Source organism: Lissotriton vulgaris, chromosome 10, assembly GCF_964263255.1.
Source record: "Lissotriton vulgaris chromosome 10, aLisVul1.2, whole genome shotgun sequence".
Taxonomy (NCBI): domain Eukaryota; kingdom Metazoa; phylum Chordata; class Amphibia; order Caudata; family Salamandridae; genus Lissotriton; species Lissotriton vulgaris.
In genome coordinates, this window is record NC_141698.1 from 802844107 (window position 1) to 802870009 (window position 25903).

General features: G+C 46.3%; 1 protein-coding gene across 2 annotated transcripts in view; it reads left to right on the forward strand.

Moving 5' to 3' along the window:
- The window catches only part of LOC147688813 (ATP-binding cassette sub-family B member 5-like), a 973135-nt gene that overhangs the window by 586892 nt on the left and 360340 nt on the right, over positions 1 to 25903 (forward strand). For both annotated transcript variants that reach the window (XM_086941722.1, XM_086941721.1), the window contains 3 exons: positions 9614 to 9738; positions 9829 to 10003; positions 13989 to 14102. In XM_086941722.1, coding sequence (XP_086797848.1) covers positions 9614 to 9738; positions 9829 to 10003; positions 13989 to 14102 — 414 coding nt within the window. The remainder of the gene's footprint in view (positions 1 to 9613; positions 9739 to 9828; positions 10004 to 13988; positions 14103 to 25903) is intronic.

Sequence of the window (25903 nt, forward strand, 5' to 3'; positions counted from 1 at the left end):
AAAGGTCCCAACAAGAAACTCGTCATGTTCAACAGAAATTAGAGGAACTCATAGCGGGAACTACTCCTTTGCCTAGTTTCAATTCCTCACACAACTCCGGTTCGGAAGTGGCCACGCAAGTGATTCATTCAGTGGCTCCAATTGTTCCTTTAGCTAACCCTGAACGCTTTAGTGGGGACCCCCATAAGGCCCAAATTTTCCTCACTCAATGTTCCTTGCATTTCTTGTGCAGATCAGTAGTTTTCAAAGAGGATCAAGCCAAGGTTGCATTCATGTTGTCTTATTTGAGCGGAGACGCCGCTGCCTGGTCCATGCCGTTGGTTACTCGAAATGACGCAGCATTATATGATTTTGACCGTTTCAAGAAAGAATTCTTACGAATATTCGATAGAAGAACTGCTAACCAAGCTACAGACAATGAACTCCTAGATCTCAAGCTAGGCAATCGAGAATTGGTAGCGTACATAGCCCAGTTCAACAAACTAATCGTCGAAACAGATTGGCCCGACAGTAAACGTGCGGCGATATTCTATCGAGGTCTTAAGGATGAAATAAAAGATGCCTTAGCTCAGATCCCTAAACGTCCTCAGGAAATATCAGAACTGATAGATTTAGTTCTTCAAATTGAACATCGATTGTTTGAAAGAAGGTCAGAAAAGAAGCGAGATTACAAGTCATTTGTGCCACGCCTAGACCGTATGAAATCCGAACCCTCGAAACCCGATGCAGGTACCGGAGAAGAACCAATCCAAATAGGTTCCATTAGAGGACCTCTCTCGCAGGAGGAAAAAGACAAGAGACGAGCAAATCAGTTGTGTCTGTATTGTGGAACCTCAGGGCATTTTGTGAGAGAATGTCCGAAGAAAAACAAAAATAACCAGGGGTTAAAAGACCGATCCCACCAGTAAAGGGAGTTGCCCTGGTGGGATGTTCCGAACAGTCAACTCATGAACATCAGCAATTGATTAACACATTACAGTCAGCAGCCCCTCACCTTACAGTGTCTTTTACAGTCAAATTCGGACTCCAGAGGTTGGAAGAAGTTTCAGTTATGATTGATTCGGGGGCTACAGGAAACTTCTGCGATCAGAAATATGCACAAGAGATGGGTATAAAGGCGATTAAGAAGAAGAACCTTGAAGTGGTGAAAGCGGTCGACGGTACCAATTTAACCTCAGGTCCTATAGTAGAAGAAACTGAAACCTTGGAATTGGAGGGGTTACAGGGTCATCGAGAATTTATCAGATTTAACCTTATAGACGCACCCCAGTTCCAACTGATCTTAGGTCTGCCGTGGTTGACTACTCATAACCCGATTATTGATTGGGAGAGAAGGACGGTCAAGATGAACTCGGAATTTTGTCAGAAGAATTGTCTTGCTAAAAACCTGGAGGAATGCGAAGGATCACTGGCCACCGAGTTGGCTCAACTGTCGCTTCACATTTGCACAGTCAGTGCTGAAGAGATACCTAAAGAATATCAAGATTTGGCAAGTGTGTTCGACAAAAGAAATGCAGAAAAACTACCGCCACACAGGAGCTATGATTGTAAAATTGAGTTGGAAGCCGGTGCCAACCTACCCTGTAGCCGAGTTTATGCGCTCACAGAAAAGGAAAACATCTATCTCAAAGAATATTTGGAAGAATACACTAAAATGGGATTCATAAGGCCATCTCAATCCCCTGTTTCTTCTCCGCTTTTCTTCCGGCCAAAAAAGGATGGGACCCTTCGCATGTGTATTGATTATAGAGCCCTGAATCAAGTCACTGTGAAAAACCGGTATCCATTACCCCTCATCAATCAGCTATTGGACCAAGTTAAAGGAGCTAAAATTTACACCAAGCTTGATCTACGTGGGGCTTACCATTTGGTGAGAGTTGCCGAGGGTGATGAATGGAAAACAGCCTTCCGGACCAAGTATGGATTATTTGAGTATCAAGTAATGCCTTATGGGTTGAGCAATGCCCCGGCAGCATTTCAAAACTTCGTAAACGACGTCCTACGGGAATTCCTGGATCGAGTGGCTGTAGTATATATTGATGACATACTGATTTTTTCCAACAATATGGAGGATCACGTCAGGCACGTGCGAGCCATTCTCCAAAAGCTTTTGGATAACCACTTGTATGTGAAGTTGGAAAAGTGTTCATTTCATGCAGAGAAGGTGGAGTTCTTGGGATTCATGTTGTCCGCAGCTGGGGTCGAGATGGATAATTCAAAAGTTCGTACAATTCAGGAGTGGTCATCACCGGGAAGTGTGAAAGAAATCCAAAGTTTTATTGGCTTTGCCAATTTTTACCGGAGGTTTATTCCTAATTTCTCGTCTAAAGTCACTCCCATCACTCATCTGCTAAAGAAGGGGCAAAAATTTGAGTGGACAGCAAATGCGGAACAAGCCTTCCAAGACTTGAAGACTGCATTCATTAGCGCTCCTATTCTAATGCACCCAGACCCGGAACAAGCATTTTTTGTAGAGACAGATGCATCAGACTTTGCAACCGGTGGAATATTATCGCAGAGAAACAAAACTACGGGACAACTACATCCGGTTGCCTACCGTTCCGGGAAACTGTCTGACACTGAGCGTAATTACTCCATCGCCGACAAGGAGTTGTTGGCTGTCAGAGAGGCATTCCAAGACTGGCGTCACTACCTACTGGGGGCCAACCATACTGTCACGGTATTTACAGACCATCGTAATCTTCAATTTCTTAAGTCTGCAAAAACACTTTCGCCACGTCAATTGAGATGGTCCCTGTATTTCTCAGAGTTCGACTTTGTGATCACTTACAAACCTGGTGCGAAAAATGGGAAGGCCGATGCCCTTTCGCGCATGAACCCTGCAGCCGAAGAAAAACCCTCAGTCGAGGAACCAATAGTTCCGTTGAAACAAATCATTGGCGCCATGCACTTGAAAGAATTCGATGAACAAATTCAGCAAGTCTGCTCAGAAGAGGATCTCCGCAAATGGGTAGAGTCGGATGTAAAAAGAACTCTTGTCAGTGGACTTCCTTATCATGAAGGCAGATTATATCTTCCCACCAGAAAACTTCAGGAAGAGGCCATGAAGGGTTGCCACGATGATCGGTTGGCGGGTCACAAAGGAGTTAAGAAGACTGAAGAATTGGTCAGGCGACACTTTTGGTGGCCTGGCTGGGCGGCTCAAGTAAGACAATATGTTTCGACCTGTGAGATTTGCATAAAGGGGAAGCCTAGTCGACAGGCCCCACAGGGTTTACTGCAACCCTTACCTAATGCACCATACCCATGGCACACAGTGACACTAGATCTGATTGTGGATCTGCCCTCTAGTCAAGGTAATACAGTGATCTTGGTGGTGGTGGACTCATTTACTAAAATGGGACACTTCATTCCTTTTAAGGCAGTACCCACAGCTTCTCAATTAGTGCAGACCTTTAACCAACACATAATTCGGGCACACGGGATTCCTCAGGTAATCATATCAGATAGAGGTTCACAGTTCATGTCTAGATTTTGGAAGGCCTTTATGCACAATTTAGGCATTGATACACGTTATTCGACTAGTTATCATCCTGAAACAGACGGTCAGACCGAGAGGTTGAACCAAGATTTGGAGCAATATTTGCGCCTCTATCTGTTGGAACAGGATGTTGAATGGTCTGAATTATTGTGGACCGCAGAATTTGCATACAATAATGCAACTCATGACTCCACAGGGTTTACTCCATTTTATTTGAATACAGGCAGACATCCGACAATCACACTAGGGAAACAGAATGGAGATGTCCCAGCCATTACTAGTGTAATGAAAGAGCTACAGGGTTCTTACAAAAGTGCGTTGAGGAATTTAAAAAAGGCAAAACAATCCTATATGAAACAAGCAGATAAAAAGAGAAGACAGGGTCCCCAGTTTGAAGTAGGTGAACAGGTATGGCTATCCACAAAACATTTGAGATTGAAGGGTAATCAGAAGTTTCAGCCTAGATTCATAGGACCATTCAAAATCATGAAAATCATCAATCCTGTAGTGGTTAAGCTACAACTACCCAAATCATTGAAAATTCATCCTACTTTCCACATTTCCCTACTAAAGAAGAGTCCAGACCAGGTCAGATTAAAAGACTCCCCACCATCTATCGTAGTTGAATCCAGCGAAGAATATGAGGTCAGCAGGATCTTAGATTCTAAAATCACTAAGAATAAACTGTTTTACTTGATAGAATGGAAGGGTTACGGACCTGAAGAGCGGTCATGGGAACCATCTGTTAATGTACATGCCCCACGACTAGTTGAAGCTTTTCATAAAACGTTCCCCAACAATCCCACTCTGGGGGGACCTTTCTTGAAGGGGGGTACTGTCAAGACTCCAGGCACGATAGCTAGCATTAGGTCAGTTCAAGCGAAAACTCAGCGGTCACTAAAGCAAACCTCAAAATATCCACATTGGAGGAGACAGCACAGAGTGACTACTCTATTCCTGCAGCACTGCTTCCAGAACCTTGGAGAGCGAGTACCCCAACATGGCCGCAGAGGAGGGCCACAAACAGTGCTGGGTGAGCGTGCTAGTCTTCTAGAGCGCGCGAGCAGCTGTGGTGATGAAGCGCACGGCTGCTCTGGAATCTGCGCACTTCAACTGACTTCTTCACCGGAGACATAGCGCGGCTCTCGAGTGAAGCTCTTGTCCTGAAATTTCCTGTCAGCGCTTCTTGTTTCTTGGTTGACTTCATTTCGCATGCGCAACGTGGGATTCCGGCAAGTGACTTTTATGAGAGACTTTGTAGAATTAAGCATTCGTTTAGTGCCACTTCATAGAATTCAAGTTAGGTACTCAGTAGACTTAGAGTAGGTTTAGTTACTCATCTTAGGAGTTTGCATACCATTTAGAGGTAGAATTTAGCTTACTTATAGCGAGGATTAGTTTGTTTCCTAAAATCATTTCAGTGCAGACTTCCAGTGAACTATACATGGGACTATTTATATTCAGGTAACCCCCTCAATTATCCGAAGATTTATCAATAGAAATTCAGAAAAGAACAAGCACTAATATTGGTTTATGTGCAGGAACTGTGAAGAATACACAACAGCTACCTACATGAGAGAGGCATAGTCCAGGTCACATTGGGGTAAGAGACTTCAATTGTTCATACAAAGTAAATATACATAATATGTTTTAGAGTGTGAATACATTAAGTTGTTCCTTTCAGAGGTGGTGGGGCATAGGAACCTACGTCGGCTCCAGTGATTCTTGAGCCTTCTGACAGGCGCACTTTACTTTTAAACATGTGCGTGCACGCTTTTCCACTAGGCACACACACCACTAGCCTTCAGTGCATGCTTTCAACAGGCACACACACAACAACAGCCATCAGTGCACGCTTTCACCAGGCACACACACCACCAGCCCTCAGTGCACGCTTCCAGACACACACACACCACCAGCCATCAGTGCACTCTCTGCCACCAGGCACACACATCACCAGCCATCAGTGCACGCTTTCAACAGGCACACACACACCATTAGCCATCAGTACACGCTTTCACCTGGCATACACACCACAGGCCATCAATGCACACTTTCAACAGGCACAGACACCATAAGTCATCAGTGCACGCTTTCACCGGGCACAAACACCACCAGCCATCAGTGCATGCTTTCACCGGGCACAAACACCACCAGCCGGCAGTGCACACTTTCACCAGGCACACACACACCACCAGCCATCAGTGCACGCTTTCACCAGGCACACACCACCAGCCATCAGTGCACGATTTCACCAGGCACACACACCACCAGCCGGCAGTGCACACTTCCACCAGGCACACACACCACCAGCCATCAGTGCACATTTTCTACAGGTACACACACCACCAGCCATCAGTGCCCACATCAATTGTTAACGCATCCACAATTAACTATTGTAGCAATCACAGGATGGCGCACTTTACATTTAAACATATTCATCCAAAACGCAGCATGTCACCATTGCAACAAAAATAAATACACATTTTTTTGGCCTACAATTTATAGACTTTTGTTGCAATTGGTTTTGCAATATTTCGCAATGCCAATAGCTCAAACTTAATTAATGCGAGACCTATTGCATTGCAAATGCTTGTTTAAAATGATGCTTGATACCACTTTGTAGCCATTTCACAGCGCATGCTAATTGGCGGCAAAGAAAACAAGTCTACATCCAAAAGTGAAACTAGCCCGAACCATAGAAGCAGCGACGGGCATGATGGGAGCAATTAAAGCTCAATGACACTAGAAATTAACAAGCTGGGAGGGGTGGGAGGTGTTGGGGCAAGGGGAGTGAACTGCAAACAGCGCTGTGTGCCAGCGAGCGGTGAGGGGGAGAATGAAAGGAAAAGTAATGTACTCAAACAAAAACATTTGACCTATAGCGAAAAGATCCATGTAGTACTGGCAGTCGTCAGGGCGGGAACAAAACAGCCACAAGGCGGAAAACATGTACATTATTCACGAGCGAAAACAATGGAAATTGTCAAGTTAGACAAAGCAAACAATGAAAAGTGGTGGACTTGTGGTGGGCATTTTCACAGCCCACAGAGAGATTTAACCAAGCATTAGGTTGAATCCCCACCATCCAAATTAGCAACAGTCTTTGTGCTCCCTTAGGGGCCGGGGATGTACCCCTAATCTAGAAACTCCACTAAACACCAGTGAAAACAGACTCCCCCCTAAAAAAAAGGATTTTACATTTGGGTAAAGCAAAGGGATGCACCCTGGCAGTGGTCCTTATCCCCACCTCAAGCGTGCCAAACAACTCTTTCTGCCCTCAGGGTAGAGGGTGAGGGGATTTGCAGGAATTTGCCCAGCATTCAGAAAGCCCGCTGGATGCCAGGAATATATTGGATAAAAAACTGGATTGGGGTCTCGTCCATCCAGACCCCACACCCACATTCACTACTAAGGGTCAACAGTATTTCTGCTCCCCTGGAGACTAAAGAGAGAATATTTCGTTTTATTGACTGTGTTTTATTTTTTTACATATGGGTAGCAGATTGGAGGTATATCCCAGTATTGTCCTACTTCTGCGTGGAAAAGCTACACTTTTCAGGATAGGGTCAGCTGCCACCTGGGAAAACCTACCAATCCCAGTCATTTCTGAAACTAGACATCCGCGGCAGTCCAGGATGGTGCCTGGTGTTTCTCATATAATTTTTGTTACCCTCACACTCTGCAAACCTCAAAATGTGCCTGAAATCACACATTTTCCTTCAATGTCTGTGATTTAAACTTCCATAATCTGAAGGGGTCCTGAAATATCCTCCACCCAGCGTTCCCACACGTGTCCTGATATGTAAAGTACCCCACTTTTGTGGCTGGATGTAGTGCACACAAGGTCCCAAATACAACGTGGAGAAGTTGGCAATAGAGGTAGTTGTAGTATTTGGGCCCGGGCTCTGTGGTCATACAGACATTTCTGAAAACTAGACACCAGGGGGAGTCCAGAGGGGTGTGCCTCGCATGGATCCCATGGTGTTTTCTTACCCACAAGCGTGCTGAATTCACAGGGATCTACAACATTCCTAACACCCACTGTTCCACAACTTTTACTGATAAAAACGCTGCCCCACTACTGTGGCTGGACCTAGTGCCTGTGTTAGGCATGGATCAAACCAGGCTCAATGGGATCCAAGTCAGCCATCCATTAACTTTTAGTGCCTTCTCTGAAGGCAGAGATATCCCTGCAGGGCCGGCAGTGGTCTCTTGATATGGTGGGCTGTCGACTAGCCAAGATGGCAAAGAAAGACCTCGGCCACCCTGATGAACTTTGGACTTTCTGCCTAAGTGAAAACTTTGTTACAAAAAAATTCATTCGCTTCACTTAGATCTTTACACAGCTTTTGGTTGCAGAGTTTTCCAGCGCAAATTCAATTTCCTCCATAATTTGCAGGTCTGCGCAAAAAGCTGAAGGGTACTTGCTCTTGTTTGTGTGTGTTATTTCTGAATTACCTTATAGCTGTGAATATGAGTGGGCCGTTTAACCCCTTCGGGGCTGATGACGAGCTGGGCTCGTCATCGCGTAGCCTCCTCGCACGCTGATGCCGAGCCCAGCTCGTCATGTAAAGTGCACTTCATAAAATCTCAGCGTGCGAGCAAAATAACGCTAGCACGCATGAGGATAAACCTGATTCCTGCACAAATGTGCTGACCTTGCAGTTGTGAGTTGTGTAGTAGTTACCGTACTACCCTAGCTTCCCCCTGGTGAATTTCAGAGTGAATTCTAATAGCTACAGAGTTTGGAGTCGTAAAGCACCAAATATATATATATATAATTCCATATTTTCACTGGGAGACTTAAAACTGAAGCTATTTACCATTTACCTTGCCCATTAAATACCACAATCCATGGCATTTACTAGGAGCTGTAAATTCCTTACCCCCATCCGGCCCACTTGTAATCAGGACCTAAATATGAGTGGATGTTGAGGTCATGTGAGTTTATAATACACATGGTGGGCCAGTTTTGACAAGTCTGGTTGGAAATTAGACCATTTTTACATCTTTTTCTGTCAAACATGAAGTTCAATTAATTTTTACAATTCATAACTGAGGATTTATCTCTATCAGAGTAGCTAAAGACGTTCGATGAAGCGGCCATGGATGTAACGCCCTAGTCATTTTCATTCTCTGATTTCTTGTTATGTTATGTTAGACACATTTATATAGCGCATGGCTACCCCAGCAGCGGGTTATTCCATCGCTAGTAGACCTCGTGACGAGATAAAGGAAGCTAGATGGTAGAAAAGAGCCAGGTTTTGATCAGTTTTCTGAAGACCCAAGGATCCTGTGTGCTCCGGGCCATAAGTGGAATGCAGCCGCCAGTCACATAAGGCCATGAGTTGTCTCTAAACTAACGCTACCTTCAAGTATTTTGGAATGGAGTTGTCTTCTTCATTATTCTATGCAAAGTGCCTCAAAGAGTTACACCAGCTGTTAATTTCTAGGCATATTGGATATATATATGTCGCCCTAGATATTCAGGATAGTTTAAAGTTTTCATTATCTGCATCTTAGAAATTTAGAGACCATCTATAGGGGTGTAATTTCCCTGTTAGCGCCACAGTGAACCTTCAAACAGGTGCGCCATGCGCAAACAGGGAGAGTGAGCCCAAATATGTTGAATGGGCTTCCCGCAGGGCAACTGCAAATTCGTGCTGCCCTGGGGGCAACACATTCAAGTGAAATACAGAGTGGCTGCATTAAAGCTACTCTGTGTTTCACTGTAGAGGCGGCAATCCGCCTGCACCTTCAAAAGGGATTAGATATCCCCTTGTAGGCAGGTGCACTGAGTGATTGCACCCACATGCAAGGGGATGCCTGGGAGGGCTATTGAACCCCTTTTACTCCCTTGAGAGGGCTTCTCTCACTGGGCACACTGACAGTGCACCTCCTGACAGCTTCTTTGCCTTTGTGCCCGCGTCCAAACTACAGTACTGGCGCAGAGGCAAAGAGATTCCCTCATTTGCATGGGGCCACACCCCCATGTCAATGAGGGAATACCCTTGTACATCAAGCCCTTATTTCATGTATGGTGAAAATATTAATCACAATTGAATTTCATATTTCCAGTTTGAAATGTTCTCTTTTTTGTTGTTGTAGATGTTAGTCTCGCTAACAAGTAAGGAACTTTCTGCTTACGCGAAAGCTGGAGCTGTTGCAGAGGAAGTACTTTCAGCTATCAGAACTGTGGTTGCATTTGGTGGACAACAAAAAGAAATTAACAGGTTTCTGCCTCGGAATGCAATACATCTATGAGTATGAAACTCTGTAAACAGTACATTTTTAAAATCCAACAATGTTATTTCTGTCTGTAGATACACCGGGAACCTGGGAGAAGCTAAAGCAATTGGCATAAAAAAGGCGATTGCTTCCCAGGCGTCACTTGGATTGGTGTTCCTCTTTATATATGGGAGTTATGGTCTTGGATTTTGGTACGGAACTACCTTGATTCTTGGAGATTTTGGTTATACTATTGGAGATGTTCTCGTGGTAAGTTCATTACATTACACTGGAGAGAACATTTGTAAATGTATCTCAATGTTGACTGTGCTCCCATTTATGCCCTTTCTATATAGACAATTTCACATCGTATAAATTCCCACATGTTGCTGGATATATCACCTTATAAGAGCCAGTGGATATGGAAAGGGTAAACCAGGGGCATGTTTTGACAATATTCAGTGAAAAATATGGCTTTCCTTAAAAACAAATACTCTCAGAAGTGTGTTTCATCTGAGCATGGGTGTCACTCTGATACCCTTTTTAGACTCCCAGTAACGCAAACATAAACAGTACGCTCCTATGGGCCCGGATTGCCATACAAGCATTGTTTATTCTTTTATTCAAAATGCAACCTCAATATTGGGCACGGTCATTCAAACAAAACAGTAGGGAAAGCTGGAATGTTGAACACATCAGTTCACACCACACTGGCCCATATTTGACACATTTGTACTCCCCCCATAAGTTGAAGAATTAGTCCAGAACTCTAAACCAAGGACAACTTAATTTAAATTAGTAAAGTCTATGTACTCAACTAAACAGTGAAGTCTTGAACCTTCTGGGAAGGTGGTGGGTGCAGGTGCAACATATACCACAACCTCATTTCTCTCACACTATGTCAAAGAGTTCACTACTGCTGTTCACAGCAGGTGACACCTAGGAATCAATGAAGGCAACTGCAATTGAGGAATCACCCATAAGAGACACTCGAAGTTATACATGACAACATCAGATTTCCTGAAATGAGACATGTTTTAGCTCCCTCTTCTTCATCTTTCTTAGTGGACACTATCTTTCTCTTTCTGGATTTCAGTGTCCAGGTCAGATAGGAGGAGCGTTCACCGGTCTTGGATGTCACAGTTTTTGTATCAATTCTTTTCACTCACTTGAGTATCTCTATCTGTTCCTTACTATCTCCCTGCCATTCTTGGTATAGATTGAGGCTGAATGATTATGGATTGTGTGCCCTAGCTGACTTCCTATAAATAATTTGGGTGGATTATTGAGCTTAAATGCCACTCCCTGTTATTATGTTCATACTCCGCCAGGCAAAGAACTTAGTTCACGGTTTACATAAACCATTTTACCTCTCTACTGGCTGATGGCCACCTCGATGTGACCTTTAGATGAACAATGGCTAGAGACTGCAGGTAGGATATGAACTATTCCACAAAAACACAGGGTATCACCTCTGCAGGTTTCAGCTGTGGTTCCTTAAATTGATATTATTTTTTCTAATTCCGATGTGTTTTCAATAGCTGATGTTTATTTCACAATTTTGACTTCTGGATAATTGCTGTCTTCGTCCACAAAGAGATGATTAATTGGAAAGATAGATGAAATCAGCTTTCACTATGGTTCATGGAATAGCAGGGAGGGACTCAGTGATGAGGTAGTGCTTCTCCACCTGTCTGTCTTTCCCAGGAAACCACAATTTATGAAATTCCCAAATCTTGCATAGCCCAAACGCAACAATCTCAAAATGTGAGGCACTAGTAGTGCAACCACTAAGTGAGTGTCGTTCACAAATGACACCTCCTCACTGACAAGTTGTGATGCTTATTGTGCAGTGCCTGGCCTGCGATACGCTCTTTGGCTTTTCTGTGCTGTGTGATTAGCTGTGGGGTATGTTCTCCCACTCATTCCATTCCATAGTCATCGTAGAATGGCAAGGCAGACATGAGTCAAAGCAGTAGCAACCATGGCCTCTAAGGGCAATGGGCCCAGTCTGAGCCGCCTACAGCAGATTGTACATAATCATCTGTTTCACTCGTTGGATCTGCCACTGCAGATGTAGTCAGTCATGAATGCCATAACAGATAGTCAGTAGTGTTTCAGACTCCTGGCTTGTACAGTGGCTGAAAATACTCCTTTAGTTGCATAGTAAACATTTTTACTATGGGAAAGTGGAGTTGATGAAGTTACTTGGTACCTCAGAATTTACCGTTTGCTGTCCATGCATATCTGATCCTGATGACGACTTACATATATGCAGGTGGATATAACAGCATCATCAGACTGTTGAGTTTGATACTACAGAGAGTTTTCAGTTTTAGCTTAGAGTCTTTTTCCTCCTTCTGCACTGTCGTCCATGTGGTGTCTCACTCTAACAGTCCTGCCCCATGACCTTTGCCCTTTTATGCCCCACATCGTGAATTGTTCCTGACACCTTTGTTTTGTCTCCACCCTCCACCTGTTCTGTGTACCCTTTTAACCCACCCTTTTTTAGCGCTCCCCTTTGCCATACACGTGGAAAGGTCAGCATGCACTGAACATTTCCTAGTGTAACTCTGGACATTTGATGAGGATTAGTTTGTGTTGGTGGAATTTGGATATACCCTAATGATTACTCCAATTCCAATTCCAAGCAAGCCTTATTCGACAAAAGTCATAAAAGCATTACAAAAAGACAAAAACATCACAAACATCACATTAAAACAGCTTGACGTTGGAAAAATATTTTGAAATAAAATCCAAGTTAAAATATTAAAAACATTTCATACGAAAATTATTTTAAAACGAATAATTTTAAAACATTGGACACAAGTGCAAGATTCCCGCAGACCTATACACGTTAAGAAAGCCAAGACTATCGCTCTGGGTCAGGAAAAGAAAAAGCAAAGGGGGCAAATTACCTAGCTACAGTATTCTGTCTTATGATCCACGCCCATCCTAAAAATTTTGTAACTCCCACTACGATGGTAGGCTTGATACTAGTACACAAAATCCTTTGGGCATCAGTACTCCTCCTGGTGCCAAGTAATTTGCATACCGGGCTCAACCAAACCCGTCTTGGGACTGATTACTCATTTAAAGGGACATCTGAACATACACTATTATTACTCAGTGACGTAGCATATCTCAAGACGCACTGAGGATTCATGCGTGGGCGGCACTCATGATATCAGTGTGCAAATATGAACATGATTTGTCATTATTGAGCGAGGGGTAAATCTGAAAGTACATGGTGGTGCTTTCTGACATATTTTGCCATAACAAAGCTGCCAGGAGCTGGTGTGACAAGCAGTCATGAACCCGACACTCAGACCTTTCCAGTAAGCATGGTTACACTATCTGGTACAGAGCCCCGGCTAGTAGGACTAGAATGAAGAAATATAGGAGCTAGGGAGAGGTGGACTGAAGTCAATGGTTAGAAATTGTAATGTCTAGTTAAAGGCAGTGATGAAGAAGGCGCAAGAACGACTGGGTACAAAGAAAAGTATCAGCAGGGGCCTAACTACCATTGGTGCAGCAGGTGCAGTGCATTGGGGCCAAGAGACCTTAGAGGCCCATTGAACACTGATAATGATAGCATTTTCCTACCCCAACAACAATCAAAGGGGCAATTTTCTCTGCTTGCACCAGGGCCCATGACACCCTTGCTACGCTACTCAGTATAAATTGAACGGGCTGAGAGGACAATGGAAGAATGAAAAGACTGCAAGAACCAGAGGAAAGGAGCGAAGTCTAGGCTACAGACAGGAAGACTGAGCAGAATTCTGACCATTTTCAGCGTGGGAATTTGCACGTGTAACTTAATCCATTTCCACATGCAACTTTAACTAACCCACACGTGCAAGTTGCTGTGTGAATTAGCGCCGAAATGTTTTATAGAACTTTTTTTAACAGTCGTATCATTTATAAACTGATAACTTTATCCGTTATCCCTGTAGTATGTGGTTACTGTCTATTGTATTAAATAACTGCATGATTAAAATAAATACATTCATTAATGTATGATGAGATTTACTACTATACCAAGGCAAAATTAAATCCTTGTCAAATAGGAATTTGTGTTTAAAAAAAAATCATTGGTTTGTTTTGAGATGTTTTACATTGAAAATAAACCCTTTGCAAGTAGGAATTCATTATTTTACAGTAACCTACTGCATTTTTAGTAAAACATCAATGCATTTCTTTCTTTCATTTACACTTTGTTTATTTTAAAGCAATGTCTTCTATCCATTTTCAGATTTTTTTCAGCGTTAGCTACAGTAGTTATTGCATTGGCCAAGCTTCACCCCATTTCGAAGCCTTTTCCGTTGCAAGAGGTGCCGCTTACAACATTTTTAGGATTATTGATCAGGTACGCTTGCTATTTTTTTATTAGTGTGTCCACAGTGCTGAGTTCATTGTCCATTGTTCTGGTGTAGTTTCTGTTTGTTTTCATTTCTGTTTACATTATTTATCATTAAAAATACCAGTTACTGGAAAAAGAGAGTGCATGTCACTGAGTGTTCAAGATTTGAGATTTCATGCCGTACAAAACGTTCAAGGTATGAACTGTGCGCTCTGTATTGCTTTACTACAGGTAGGAATTAATGTCCGTGACTAGTGAGTAAAAATAGAAATAATGATGCATTATGATGTTGATACTTGTACGTTGTACCATATGTGCTCAGCTGAAAAAAATGTTGTTCTATTGATTAAAAATACCAACTAGAGTCATTACACACGATCAGACACTGACGCAGTCCGAGGAGGCACATGGATTGACCTTGAACTAAAAAAAGTTGTTTATGGAACGAATGTACTGAACCAATAAGGTCAAAGGTGCAAGGAATATGCTGCTTATTGTGGGGAAGGTAAAGCTGTCCCACGGAAGGAATGCACGGGAGACTGGGGCGAGTTCAAGTACTTTATTTACTTAAACTATGTAAATCTAGCCACACTACACATCTTCCCCCTTAACAATTACAGACCAAAACCACTGGAGTGGGGAGGCTTTGTAGGGTGGAACAGAGAAGGATAGAGCGAGAGAGAGAGAGAGAGAGAGAGATACATTCACAACTGAAAGTCACTGAGGTGTTTCGGCAGCTTCACTGCACGGCCCTTGCGGGTGTGTGTTCTAGTCCCCTGCTCTCTCCCTACACGGGTACGTCTGACTTTGTGCTTCTCCCTGATCTCTCCAAAAGGCGTTACGTGTCTCGCCTGGGACGCCCCCTTCATCTATGTTCTGGCTGGGTGGACACATCGTTGGTTGTCCAGGTGATGAATGGCGTCACTAGGGTTGCTGTCACCCGGTGCTTGTAACTCATGGTGTCACCCCCTCACAACTTACCGGATGGACCAACTCACCCTCTGCCTGCACCATGTTCCCTCTGCCTGCACCATCTCTCCCTCTGTCCGCACCATCTCCCCTCCGCCTGCACCGTTTCACCCATTGCCTGCACCATCTTTCCCTCAGCCTACACCATCTCACCCTTTGCCTGCACCATCTCCCCTCTGCCTGCACCATCTCCCCTCTGGTTGCACCATCTCTCCCTGTGTCCACACCATCTCCCCTCCGCCTGCACCGTTTCACCCATTGCCTGCACCATCTTTCCCTCAGCCTACACCATCTCTCCCTCTACCTGTACCATCTCTCCCTCTGCCTGCACCATCTCTCCTCTGCCTGCACCATCTCTCTCTGCCTGCACCATCTCTCCCTCTGCCTGCACCATCTAACCCTCTGCCTGCACCATATCTCCCTTTGTCCACACTATCTCCCCTCTGCCTGCACCATCCCTCCCTCTGCCTGCACTATCTCTCCCTCTGCCTACACCATCTCCCCTCCGCCTGCACCATCTCTCCCTCTGTCTGCACCATCTCCCCTCCGCCTGCACCATCTCTCCCTTTGTCCACACCATCTCCCTTGCGCCTGCACCATCTCTCTCTCTGCCTGCACCATCTCTCCCTCTGCCTGCACCATCTCCCCTCCACCTGCACCATCTCCCCTTCAGCCTGCACCATCTCACCCTCTGCCTGCACCATCTCCCTCTCAGCCTGCACAATCTCACCCTCCGCCTGCACCATCTCCCTCTCTGCCTGCACCATCTCTCCCTCTATCTGCACCATCTCCCCTCCGCTGCAGCATCTCACCCTCTGCCTGCACCATCTCCCCTCTGCCTGCACCGTCTCCCCTCTGCCTGCACCATCTCCCCTCTGCCTGCACCATCTCCCCTCCGCCTGACCCATCTCACCCTCTGCCTGCACCATCTCCCTCTCTGCCTGCACCATCCCTCCCTCTCTGCCTGCACCCCCCCCACCTGCTGCTCTTTTAACCCTTTCCTCGTCGCCTTCTCCACCCCCCATGGTTTCTCCCTCACAGTTCTCGGCTTTTCTCAAAGTGACTGAAATGAACACGTGAAATAATGTGCTTTGAATTTGTGCGTGCACCGCTGAGGATAATTTTAAATAGACACAGAACGGAGGCGAGGCTGCAGAGCTGTGTTACATACTCAGTGCGTAACCAGATGGTGTCACCCTATGTGAGGGTGTCACCCGGTGTGGTCCGCACCTCCGCACCCCCCTAGTGAGGCCACTGATCTCCCCTCCACATGCACCATCTCTCCCTCTGCCTGTACCATCTCTCCCTCTACCTGCACCATCTCTCCCTCTGCCTGCACCATCTCTCCTTCTACCTGCCCCATCTCTCCCTCTGCCTGTACCATCTCTCCCTGCACCATCTCTCCCTCTGCCTGCACCATCTCTCCCTCTGCCTGCACCATCTCACCCTCTGCCTGCACCATCTCCCCTCTGCCTGCACCATCTCTCCCTTTGTCCACAATATCTCCCCTCTGCCTGCACCATCTCTCCCTCTGTCTGCACCATCTCTCCCTCTGCCTGCACCATCTCCCCTCCGCCTGCACCATCTCTCCCTCTGTCTGCACCATCTCCCCTCCGCCTGCACCATCTTTCCCTTTGTCCACACCATCTCCCTTCTGCCTGCACAATCTCTCTCTCTCTGCCTGCACCATCTCTCCCTCTGCCTGCACCATCTCATCCCCCCTCCGCCTGCACCATCTCCCCTCAGCCTGCACCATCTCACCCTCTGCCTGCACCATCTCTCCCTCTGTCTGCACCATCTCCCCTCTGCTGAACCATCTCACCCCCTGCCTGCACCATCTCTCTCTCTGCCTGCAACATTTCACCCTCTGCCTGCACCATCTCCCCTCTGCCTGCACCATCTCCCCCTCTGCCTGCACCATCTGCCCTCCGCCTGCACCATCTTACCCTCTGCCTGCACCATCTCCCTCTCTGCCTGCAACATCCCTCCTCCTTCGCCTTCACCCCCTCCCCCGCCTGCTGCTCTTTTAACCCTTTCCTCGTCGCCTTCTCCACCCCACCATGGTTTCTCCCTCACAGTTCTCAGCTTTTCTCAAAGTGACTGAAATAAACACATGAAATAATGTGCTTTGAATTTGTGCACACGCCGCTGAGAAGTTTAAATAGACACAGAGCAGAGGCAAGGCTGCAGAGCTGTGTTACATACACAGCGCATAACCAGATGGTGTCACCCCATGTGAGGGTGCCACCCGTTGCGGTCCGCACCCCGCAACCCCCTAGTGACACCACTGCAGTTGATTGTCCTTCCATGCAAGCTGGTCCGATGTCACTCACATGGTATGTGGAGGGTGTGGCCAATCCCACTACACTGGGGCTTTCGTCCAGCTCACTGTCACCTATGCCCCAATGCAGGATCTTGTTGCACTTGGCCATTCTGGATTGGGACCAGACCTTGCCATCGCTCAATAAAGCAGAGCGGGAGTATGCTTCTACCACCCGCAGGGGCACACTGCATTTGCTGTCACCTTTGAGTCCTGAGTGTCCTATTTTGACTCTGACCCACTCGCCCTCTGCCAACGAGGTGTTACGCACATTGTTTCTTTTGTCATAATGTGCTTTATAGACGCTTTGTGCCTTCGCTATGTTGCTGCGAACAATGGCCGGTGACCATTTCCTTTGGAGTCTCATGGTCATCCTGCCTGTGTCTTGCTGTCTTGCCAGCACTGCTACGGAGCAGGATGGAGTGACGAGAGGCCCTTCGACTAAGGAAGTGGACCTTGAATTCCCACATTAACGGATGAATTATACAGACGGCACCGGAGGGCCTAATCATTTACTGCAACGCGTGTATCCTGGGCGACATTGGGCCCTATATCACTGTTGGATCAGTCACCTGAGTAGCCAGGCTTGGCACCAGGCTTAGGTTGTTGCCTTTTGTCCTGAAGAAGACTCGCAGCTGAGGCCCTAAAGTTCCCTCCTAGCATCAGCTGAGTCTAAACGTCGACGCACTCCCTCTGAACAAGACCTGTACCTACATCCTTCTTGTTATTTCATGGAAAATGCATTAAATGCACACTGTAATTTACAGAATAAATGTAAATGAAAGCTATAACTTGGACAGGTTCATACAGTGTGGTCTCTGTTACCAGTGATTAGTGAATATCCTATTGTCTTATTCTAATCTTCTTGATTTGTACTTCTCACTACCCACCACCACTACCCTACTATCCCTATCCCTTTCCTTTTTGCGCGCAACCAATGAGGATTGAAAAAGCAGACCTTGATTAGTCCTTAATAAATATTGTGTTTTGGAAATTCACTTTACATTGTGGCGCCTTTTCATGTGTGGTCTCTTGATGTATGCATGCATTAAAATAGAGTAGTACATGCATACAATATTACTTGTTTTTGTTTAGTTATCAATTAACAGTGTTGTAGAAACTCTTCACAGCATTAAGTGTTTAGAATTGAATTTATTTCATTTAAACATATGGTTACAGACCACTTTTTCATTCCCTTATTATGCCCAGGTCCGGTTTGACTTTTTGGGTTACCCCATTATTATAGAATGGGTCTCTGGTGAAGGGTTCTCTACCTCTTAGGATCTTAAATGGGCTGTAGCCTGTCAAGGTGGATGTGATGCGGTATGCCCATACGGTGTTTCTGACTTCGGTCTCCCAGATTTTCCCGGCGCTGATGGCTGCCTGGATCGAGCCCATGATCACCCGGTTAAGGCGTTCTACTTGACTGCTACCTGCTGGGTGATAGACCAGGGTGTGCCTCATCCGGATTCCGTTTCTGTTGGTGAAGGCTCTCCATTTTGCTGACATGAACTGGGGTCCATTATCGCTGGTGATAGATTTGGGGATGTCCTTCCTCAAGAAGGTGTTGGTGAGGAAAGCGATGACGACATCGGAATCTACAGAGTCGCATATGTCGACCTCTGGCCACTTGGAACAGTGGTCCGCGACGACGACGAGGTGTTTGGGTGTGCCCCATGTGTGTAGGACCGGACCTACAATGTCAATGGATAAGTCCTCCCAGGGGTTGTTGGGATTTGAGAATTCGCCCATGGGGGGCTTCAAAGTGACCAGGGGTTTGTCAGCTCTGGCGCAATGGGCGCAGACTTCCCAGTATTTTCTGAGGTTGCTGTCGACGTGCCTCTTTTCTGGCCAGCCTCGTGTGACATACTCCTTGATCTGGGAGAGTTCCGTGTCCTGCGTGTATGCTTCTGCCAAGTCTTGGGCACTGATGGTGTGTTCATGACCTGACATGAAGGCGGCGCTGTACTCTTCCCACTCCGATGATGTGACAGGATCCTCCATGGCTGCTGCTCTGCTCAAGAAGCCCGCCACTCTGTTTTGTGGGCCCAGGATGTATTCCACATCATAGACAAAGTCCAACAGACACAGTGTCATTTTGGTGATGTTACGTTGCCGTTGGATGTAAGGAACTTGATTAGAGGCTTGTGGTTGGTACGGAGTGTAAATGTTGACCCCCCCCACAGGTACTGTCGAAGTTTTTCCATCTACCAGAGGGCAGCTAGCATCGGCTTCTCGATTATGCTGCACTTTTCTTCACTGGGGGTGAGGGATCGCAGCGCGAAGCCCACTGTGGTCTCTGTGCCACTGGAAGCCCTCTGGGAGAGGACTGCTCCTAGCCCTTTGTCACTGGTGTCCGGGGTGAGGATACTGGAAGCAGCCCCATCAAATCCTTGTAAGGGAGCCGCCTTGCAGATATCTCGTTTGATGGCTAAGAACTCCGCTTCCGTTTCCTCAGACCAGGTGAACTTGTTCTTTTCCTTGAGCAGTTGGCGTAAGTTGTGCGTCTTCGTCGCAAAGTTTCTGACAAACTTACTATAGAACTCCGCCAGCCCCAGGAACGAACAAACTTTTTCCTTGGATGTCGGGGAGGGAGCTGACTTGATGGCCTCCACGTTTGCCGATTTGGGGATGATTCCTGTGTCGCTGATTTCGTGCCCCAGATAGGTAACCTTGCGGAGACCGAATTTGCATTTCTCTAATTAAGCCGTGAGGCCGTTGGCTGCGAGCCTGCGTAGGACGGTGTGCAGGATGTCATCGTGTTCAGCTTTGGATTTTCCCATGACGAGGCTGCGTCTTGAAAGTAGAGGATGCTGTGGATGCCCTGGAACAGCTTTTGCATTCGTTTATGGAAGACAGCCGCCGGGGATGCGAGGCCGAAGGGCAGGCATCTGAACCTGTAGCACCCGAAGGGCGTGATAAAGGATGTGAGTTTCCGGAATGGCAGGTGAAGTGATACCTGGTGGTAGGCGGCTTTGAGGTCGATAGTGGAGAATCACTTGATGCCTTTGGTCTGGGCGAGCAATTCATTGATTTTTGGCAACGGAAATTTTTCCACGATGATGTCCTTGTTGAGTTCACAGAGATCAATGCAGAGGTGGATTTTCCCACTTGGTTTGCGCGCAAACCACCAAAGGCGCAAGCCATTCGGCGCATTCGATTGGTTCAATGATGCCGCTATCCTCCAAGCGCTGCAGTTCTTGCTGTACCGCTTCTCGGGATGTTCCTGACTTTGTGGGCGACTGGTACCACTCCATCTTTTAGGACGATCTTGTAGAGAACTTGCACATCTTCCCTATCTGGTCGCTGAAGACAGTGGGAAACTCTGCTTGGAGTGAGGATGGCATGGATGCATCATCTGTCAGGAGCACTTGCTTGTCGCCACCGGGGTTGAGCTGAATACCCAGAGCCCCCTGGTCTGCCCACCCCAAGACCGATGGGCCCTTTTGAGCCACGTACAACTTCCCTGCGATGTGTCGTCCTTTGAACTCACACAGGAGCTGACGGAAGCTCACCATGGGGATCTTTTCTCCCGTGTATGTGACTGGATGGACGTTCGTGGGGTGAAGGTGGTCGCCCACCACTTGGGCGAAATCTCGATCCCAGATCTGTTTCTGGATGATGGTGTAGGACGATCCCAAGTCCGCCACCATAATGATGGACGATGCCTATGGACAGCTTGCAGGAGAGTTTTTTCGTTGGGACACCTCCTACGCCCAAGATTTACCATTCAATACACAGGATGCTGTCTGGGTCGGAGAGCTCCGCCCCCTCTTGGTCAATGGAGATGTCCTAGACGTATTTGACTGCTGAGTTTCTGGGTCTTCACCAGCAAACCTTTCCGAAGTGTCATGTGATGCCGCAGAAGTTGCACTAGATGTGGAACGCCGGGCACTTTTTGTCGTTACCCATATGGGAGTGGCTGGCACATCTGTAGCAGGCTCCTTTTTGCTCAGAGGAGCACGACCGGGACCTCTGCTCCTAGACATAGATTGGTGGGGAGGCGGAGTCTGTCGCGGTTTTCGATGATGGCACCCTTCGGTCGGAGATCTTGCACACAGTGGCTTGTGGAGCTGTGTCTTTCTTGGCAGCTAGGGTGCATCGTTTTGATAACTCTGCTTGTTTTATTATCTCTGGGAGGGGTGCTTCTCCCCTGACCCAGAGATTTTCCTGGACACTCTTGTGGGTGGAGTGCATGAATATTTGGTCCCGTATGAGGTCGTCGTGCAGGGTGCCAAACTTGCAGTTGATGGGCAGTTTTTTGAGGGCCGCCACATATTCCTCCACTGACTCCACTTCTGCCTGTTTGCATTGGAAGAAGTTGTAACGGTCGATGGCCATGCATATCACGGGCTGATAGTGGCTGTCCAGGTCTTCGAGGGCATGTTGGAAAACATCATCATCGCTCGAGGCTCTGGTCTTTTTAACCATCCGGTCGTAAATGCGTAGACCCTCTGGTACTAGATTATGTAGCAGGATCTTCTTCCGCCGCTTGCTGGAGAATTCTTCTTTGCCTTCGTCTTCCAGCGCTGAGAGGTAATTCAAGAAGTACCCCTTCCAATCAGCCCATTTCAGGGCCGGTTCCCCAGGCTTAGGTAGGAATGGCACAGGGTTGGTTAAGGAGAAGGTCTGGGCACACATGGTGCGTGTGGCGAGGACAGTGGTGACACTGTACGGTACCTGTGGAGCTCCAGGGGCTCCCACCGGCTGGGAGGGTGGGTTCTTCTATGTAGGTTTGGAGGTCACCACTACCGGGGTTGCGGGCTGGCTCATGCTGGTAGTGGTCGCAGTTGTGTGGCCTTGTGGTTCCTGGGCTTGCCGGAGGTCAGTCCAGAGTACCTTAGCATGGATAGATGGTACCGGTGGTGCGTGCCAATATGCTTGCTGATGTGGATTCGTGCAGAGGGGAAATCCACGTGCTGGTAGGTCTGAGGGCAGTACCACTGCGCATGGCCACTCACAGTGGCTTTTGGCTCCCTGAATACCCAGGTCTGGCGGTGGCTGCCTCCTTGTGCCATGGCTTGTGGTTCCCTTATCAGCTAGGCCTGGTGGTGGCAGCCTGTAGTGCCCCCAGCTGTGTGGGACAGTAGCCGGCTCCTTGTGGAATGGGGCCAGGAGGTGGCAGCTCGTGGTTGCTTTTATGCCCTGCCTGGTGGTGGCTGCCTGTAGTGCCCCCGCTATGTGGGACAGTAGGTGGCTCCTTGTGGAATGGGGCCAGCAGGTGGTTGCTCTCTTGCGCTGGCAGCTCTTGTGCATAGGCTGCTCTTGTGGACTGGCAGCACGGGAAATGCCTAGAGACAGTGGGGTGCACCGCCGCACGCCGAGATGCGCGCTGAGATAGGGGCAGTGATGGCCGCACTGCGCGCCCAACGTGCACAGTAGCGTCATGGAGATGTGCTTCCCCACAGGGGGTGCCGCTTGGAGCGGGAGCACAGGGAGCGCAGAAGCAGTGCACCACCCCGCCTGGTGACGATCGCCTGCTCTCCCCTACCTTGCCGTGGTAGGGCGGTGCACTGGTCCTTTCAACCTCGTCGCCACTGTGGGGAAAGTAAAGCTCGTCCCATGGAAGGAATGGACGGGAGACTGGGGCGAGTTCAAGTACTTTATTTACTTAAACTATGTAACTCTATAGGGGAGAGCCGGTCCACTTCTCGCTGTGTCCCGTTAACAACCCGCGCCACGTCCTATCGTGATACCACGCCCTGGGTCACGTGACGCGGGGATCTAGACCGCCACACTACACCTATTTTTTTTTTTTAACTCAGCAGCCAGAACCAAGGCTTGTAACAAATCTACGTTATCAATATTTCTCAGGAAACGCAGCAAAAACAACATTATATCAATCACATGACCCAACATCCCAGTTCACAGACAAAAAAACTATGTCCCGTGGAGCTTCTTTCTTTTTTTTTAAGAACATTTTATTTCCATTTTCTCAAAATGAAACATACAGTACGAAGAAAATTAACGTTCCAGCACCTAAAACTACGGCATATCTTCTTAAGCATGTGCTTAATCCATTCCTAGCCCATAGGAAGTCACATTGATTTATAAAGTCAATTTTGTATGTACCAATCAACAGCTAAAATAAAAACTAAACAATATTAATCAATAACTTTATCGTAAAAACAAATCATGGCATTAATCTCTCGAATGGCAGGATTCACTTAATTACTGTTTGTCGCTTGACTAGATAATGCTTGCCTCCTTGTACTTAATAGAATAAAAAATCCTTCTCAATAGGTAGGGCATTTTCATTCTCTGTTAGAACTGGAGGTGAGGATTATGCAACTTCAAAACCTGCTCTTCTGCAATGGCACCACAGGCTCAAAAGAAAACGTCGAGTCAATTGCCCAATGCACACAGTGCATAATATACTTTAATCTCCCTTCGCTAGAAAAGCTTCTGAGGCCATTGCCCCTCTTACTGTGTGTGACCCAAAAATTAAAGTATCAATGCTTGACTCTTGATTAACCTATTTAACTCATCTAGCCAGAATGGGTAGGAAACCTAGAGCGAAACATTTCCTGATCAAAATAAGTAATCCTCTAGCACCTTCAGGCCTCAATTTTGTTGTAATTTCTTTTTACACTCTGGGACATTTTATCACACTCACTCTTGAATAGCCCAGGAAGGCTAAGTTATAAATGGGTAGTGAAGTTCATTCTTCAAGAGCTGGTGAAAGTTATTCATCCCAGCAAGACAAATCCAGTCCCTGTATATTGGATACTCTCCTACATGAAATGAGGCACAAGAAGACAGCATGCTTAGCTGCCAGTTCCTTTCAAGAAGCGTCTTCATTAAAAGTAAGCCTTACTGTCTTAGGTGACTTGAAAATCGGAGGATGCTCCCTCTCCCCTGTATTATCCACCGCTAAGAACCCTGCAGAAATAGCTGATTAGAAGAAATAATCACCCTAAAGGCCAAATCTAGTTGCACAAGCTCAAATAGAAAACTTAAAAACATACTCCAAGTTTGGCTTCATGAGATCAAGATTCCTTTGGGTATCCTTCATGGGTTGGGGAATAATATGTTGTGCTGACATGTATATTGGTATTGTGTCACTCTGTGAGCAAATACAGACTGCTTTTTGCCAATTCTATTTTTGATTATCTTTAAGTCTTTGAAAATAAAACAAATCTATAAAAGACTCCTTTGAAAGTATCAAGTGGGTCAACAGGCTCTTGTTCATCTATCTCTTTAAATTATTCCCACAGACCATACTAATGGATAAGCAAAGCAACTTGTTTTGAAAGGTCTGACCTTCATAATACCGGATACTCCTTCATGCTATCGACCCAAGGGAATCATCAAAGACCTATGGTCGAGTATCCTCCAAGGAACACGCAGGACTCCTGTCATTGTCGTTATCATTATAAATAGGGAGCATGTATTTTTGTTCATTCCTCCAGTCAATAGAAATATACCAACTGACTCTACTTCCGTGTCTGGTCGCACTTTGATTAACTGTTGAAGCTGGGCATTTAGTTTCATGGGAAACTGGTCTCCTCACAAGGGCCCCTTCTGATAATTCGTGTGTGGAACATCTCACCAGTTCCTGGAAAGCGTAACGTATCAGGTAGCTCAGTGTGCCCCCATATTGTGTTTATCTTGAAGGAATTCTGTCTGCATAGAAATGTCCCCGTCCAGGCCATGATGCCAAAGTGCTTGACAATAACTACGAGAAGTCTGGATCTTGTGCCGCTCAAGTTGTTGATGTAACACTCTGCCCAGAAATTTTACATTGTCAATAAAATGCTGCAGTTAGACTGCTTTGAGTTAGGCTTCATATCACAAACAAGCCTGCAAGACAGTGGTGCAGTATATCTAGAAATGCATTCACTTTCAACTGCATTCTGTTGGTAGAAATATCATCATTATTTGCCCCCCAAACATGTTAGCATCTATTTTGATCACTAAGTCTATCCTGTCTCAAAGATTGCCTTGCTGCTGCAGAGTCCTCAATGTGATCCTTTCCATATAAATTTGGCCTTTCAGGTTAAGTGCCCTTAATCTCTGCAAGGCCAGTAGGATAAAGGGCCCACAAAGATCACCTGCAATTAAGAAGCCACAGCGTCTTCATGGCTCCTGGTCTGTATTTTTGTGGAAACTAATCACATGAATGAACGTTTTGTGAAAATCCATACTTCCCTCTAATTTGTGAGCATTGTGTAATGATGTACTTCTGCTCACACATGTATAGTATCTTGTATTCCATGGGCATAACACATTTGACAGCCATTCACCAAACTGAATAAAGCACATTTTTGAATTTCCTTGCTAATCATATTTTAGGTTTTGAGTAATTTAACCCTTTGTATATCATTTCATCCATCTGTTTTTTTATTGTATTATAGTATTTGTATAGTGCTTACTATACCTATGTGGAGCGCTGACACGCTTTTCGATGGAGAACAAGCTACACCATGTGGGTGTGTGGTGGGAAGAGTATTGTCTTTGATTTGAACTTGTGTCCTTTCACAATTGAATGTGTAACTTGGTAGTATTTAAATCCCTC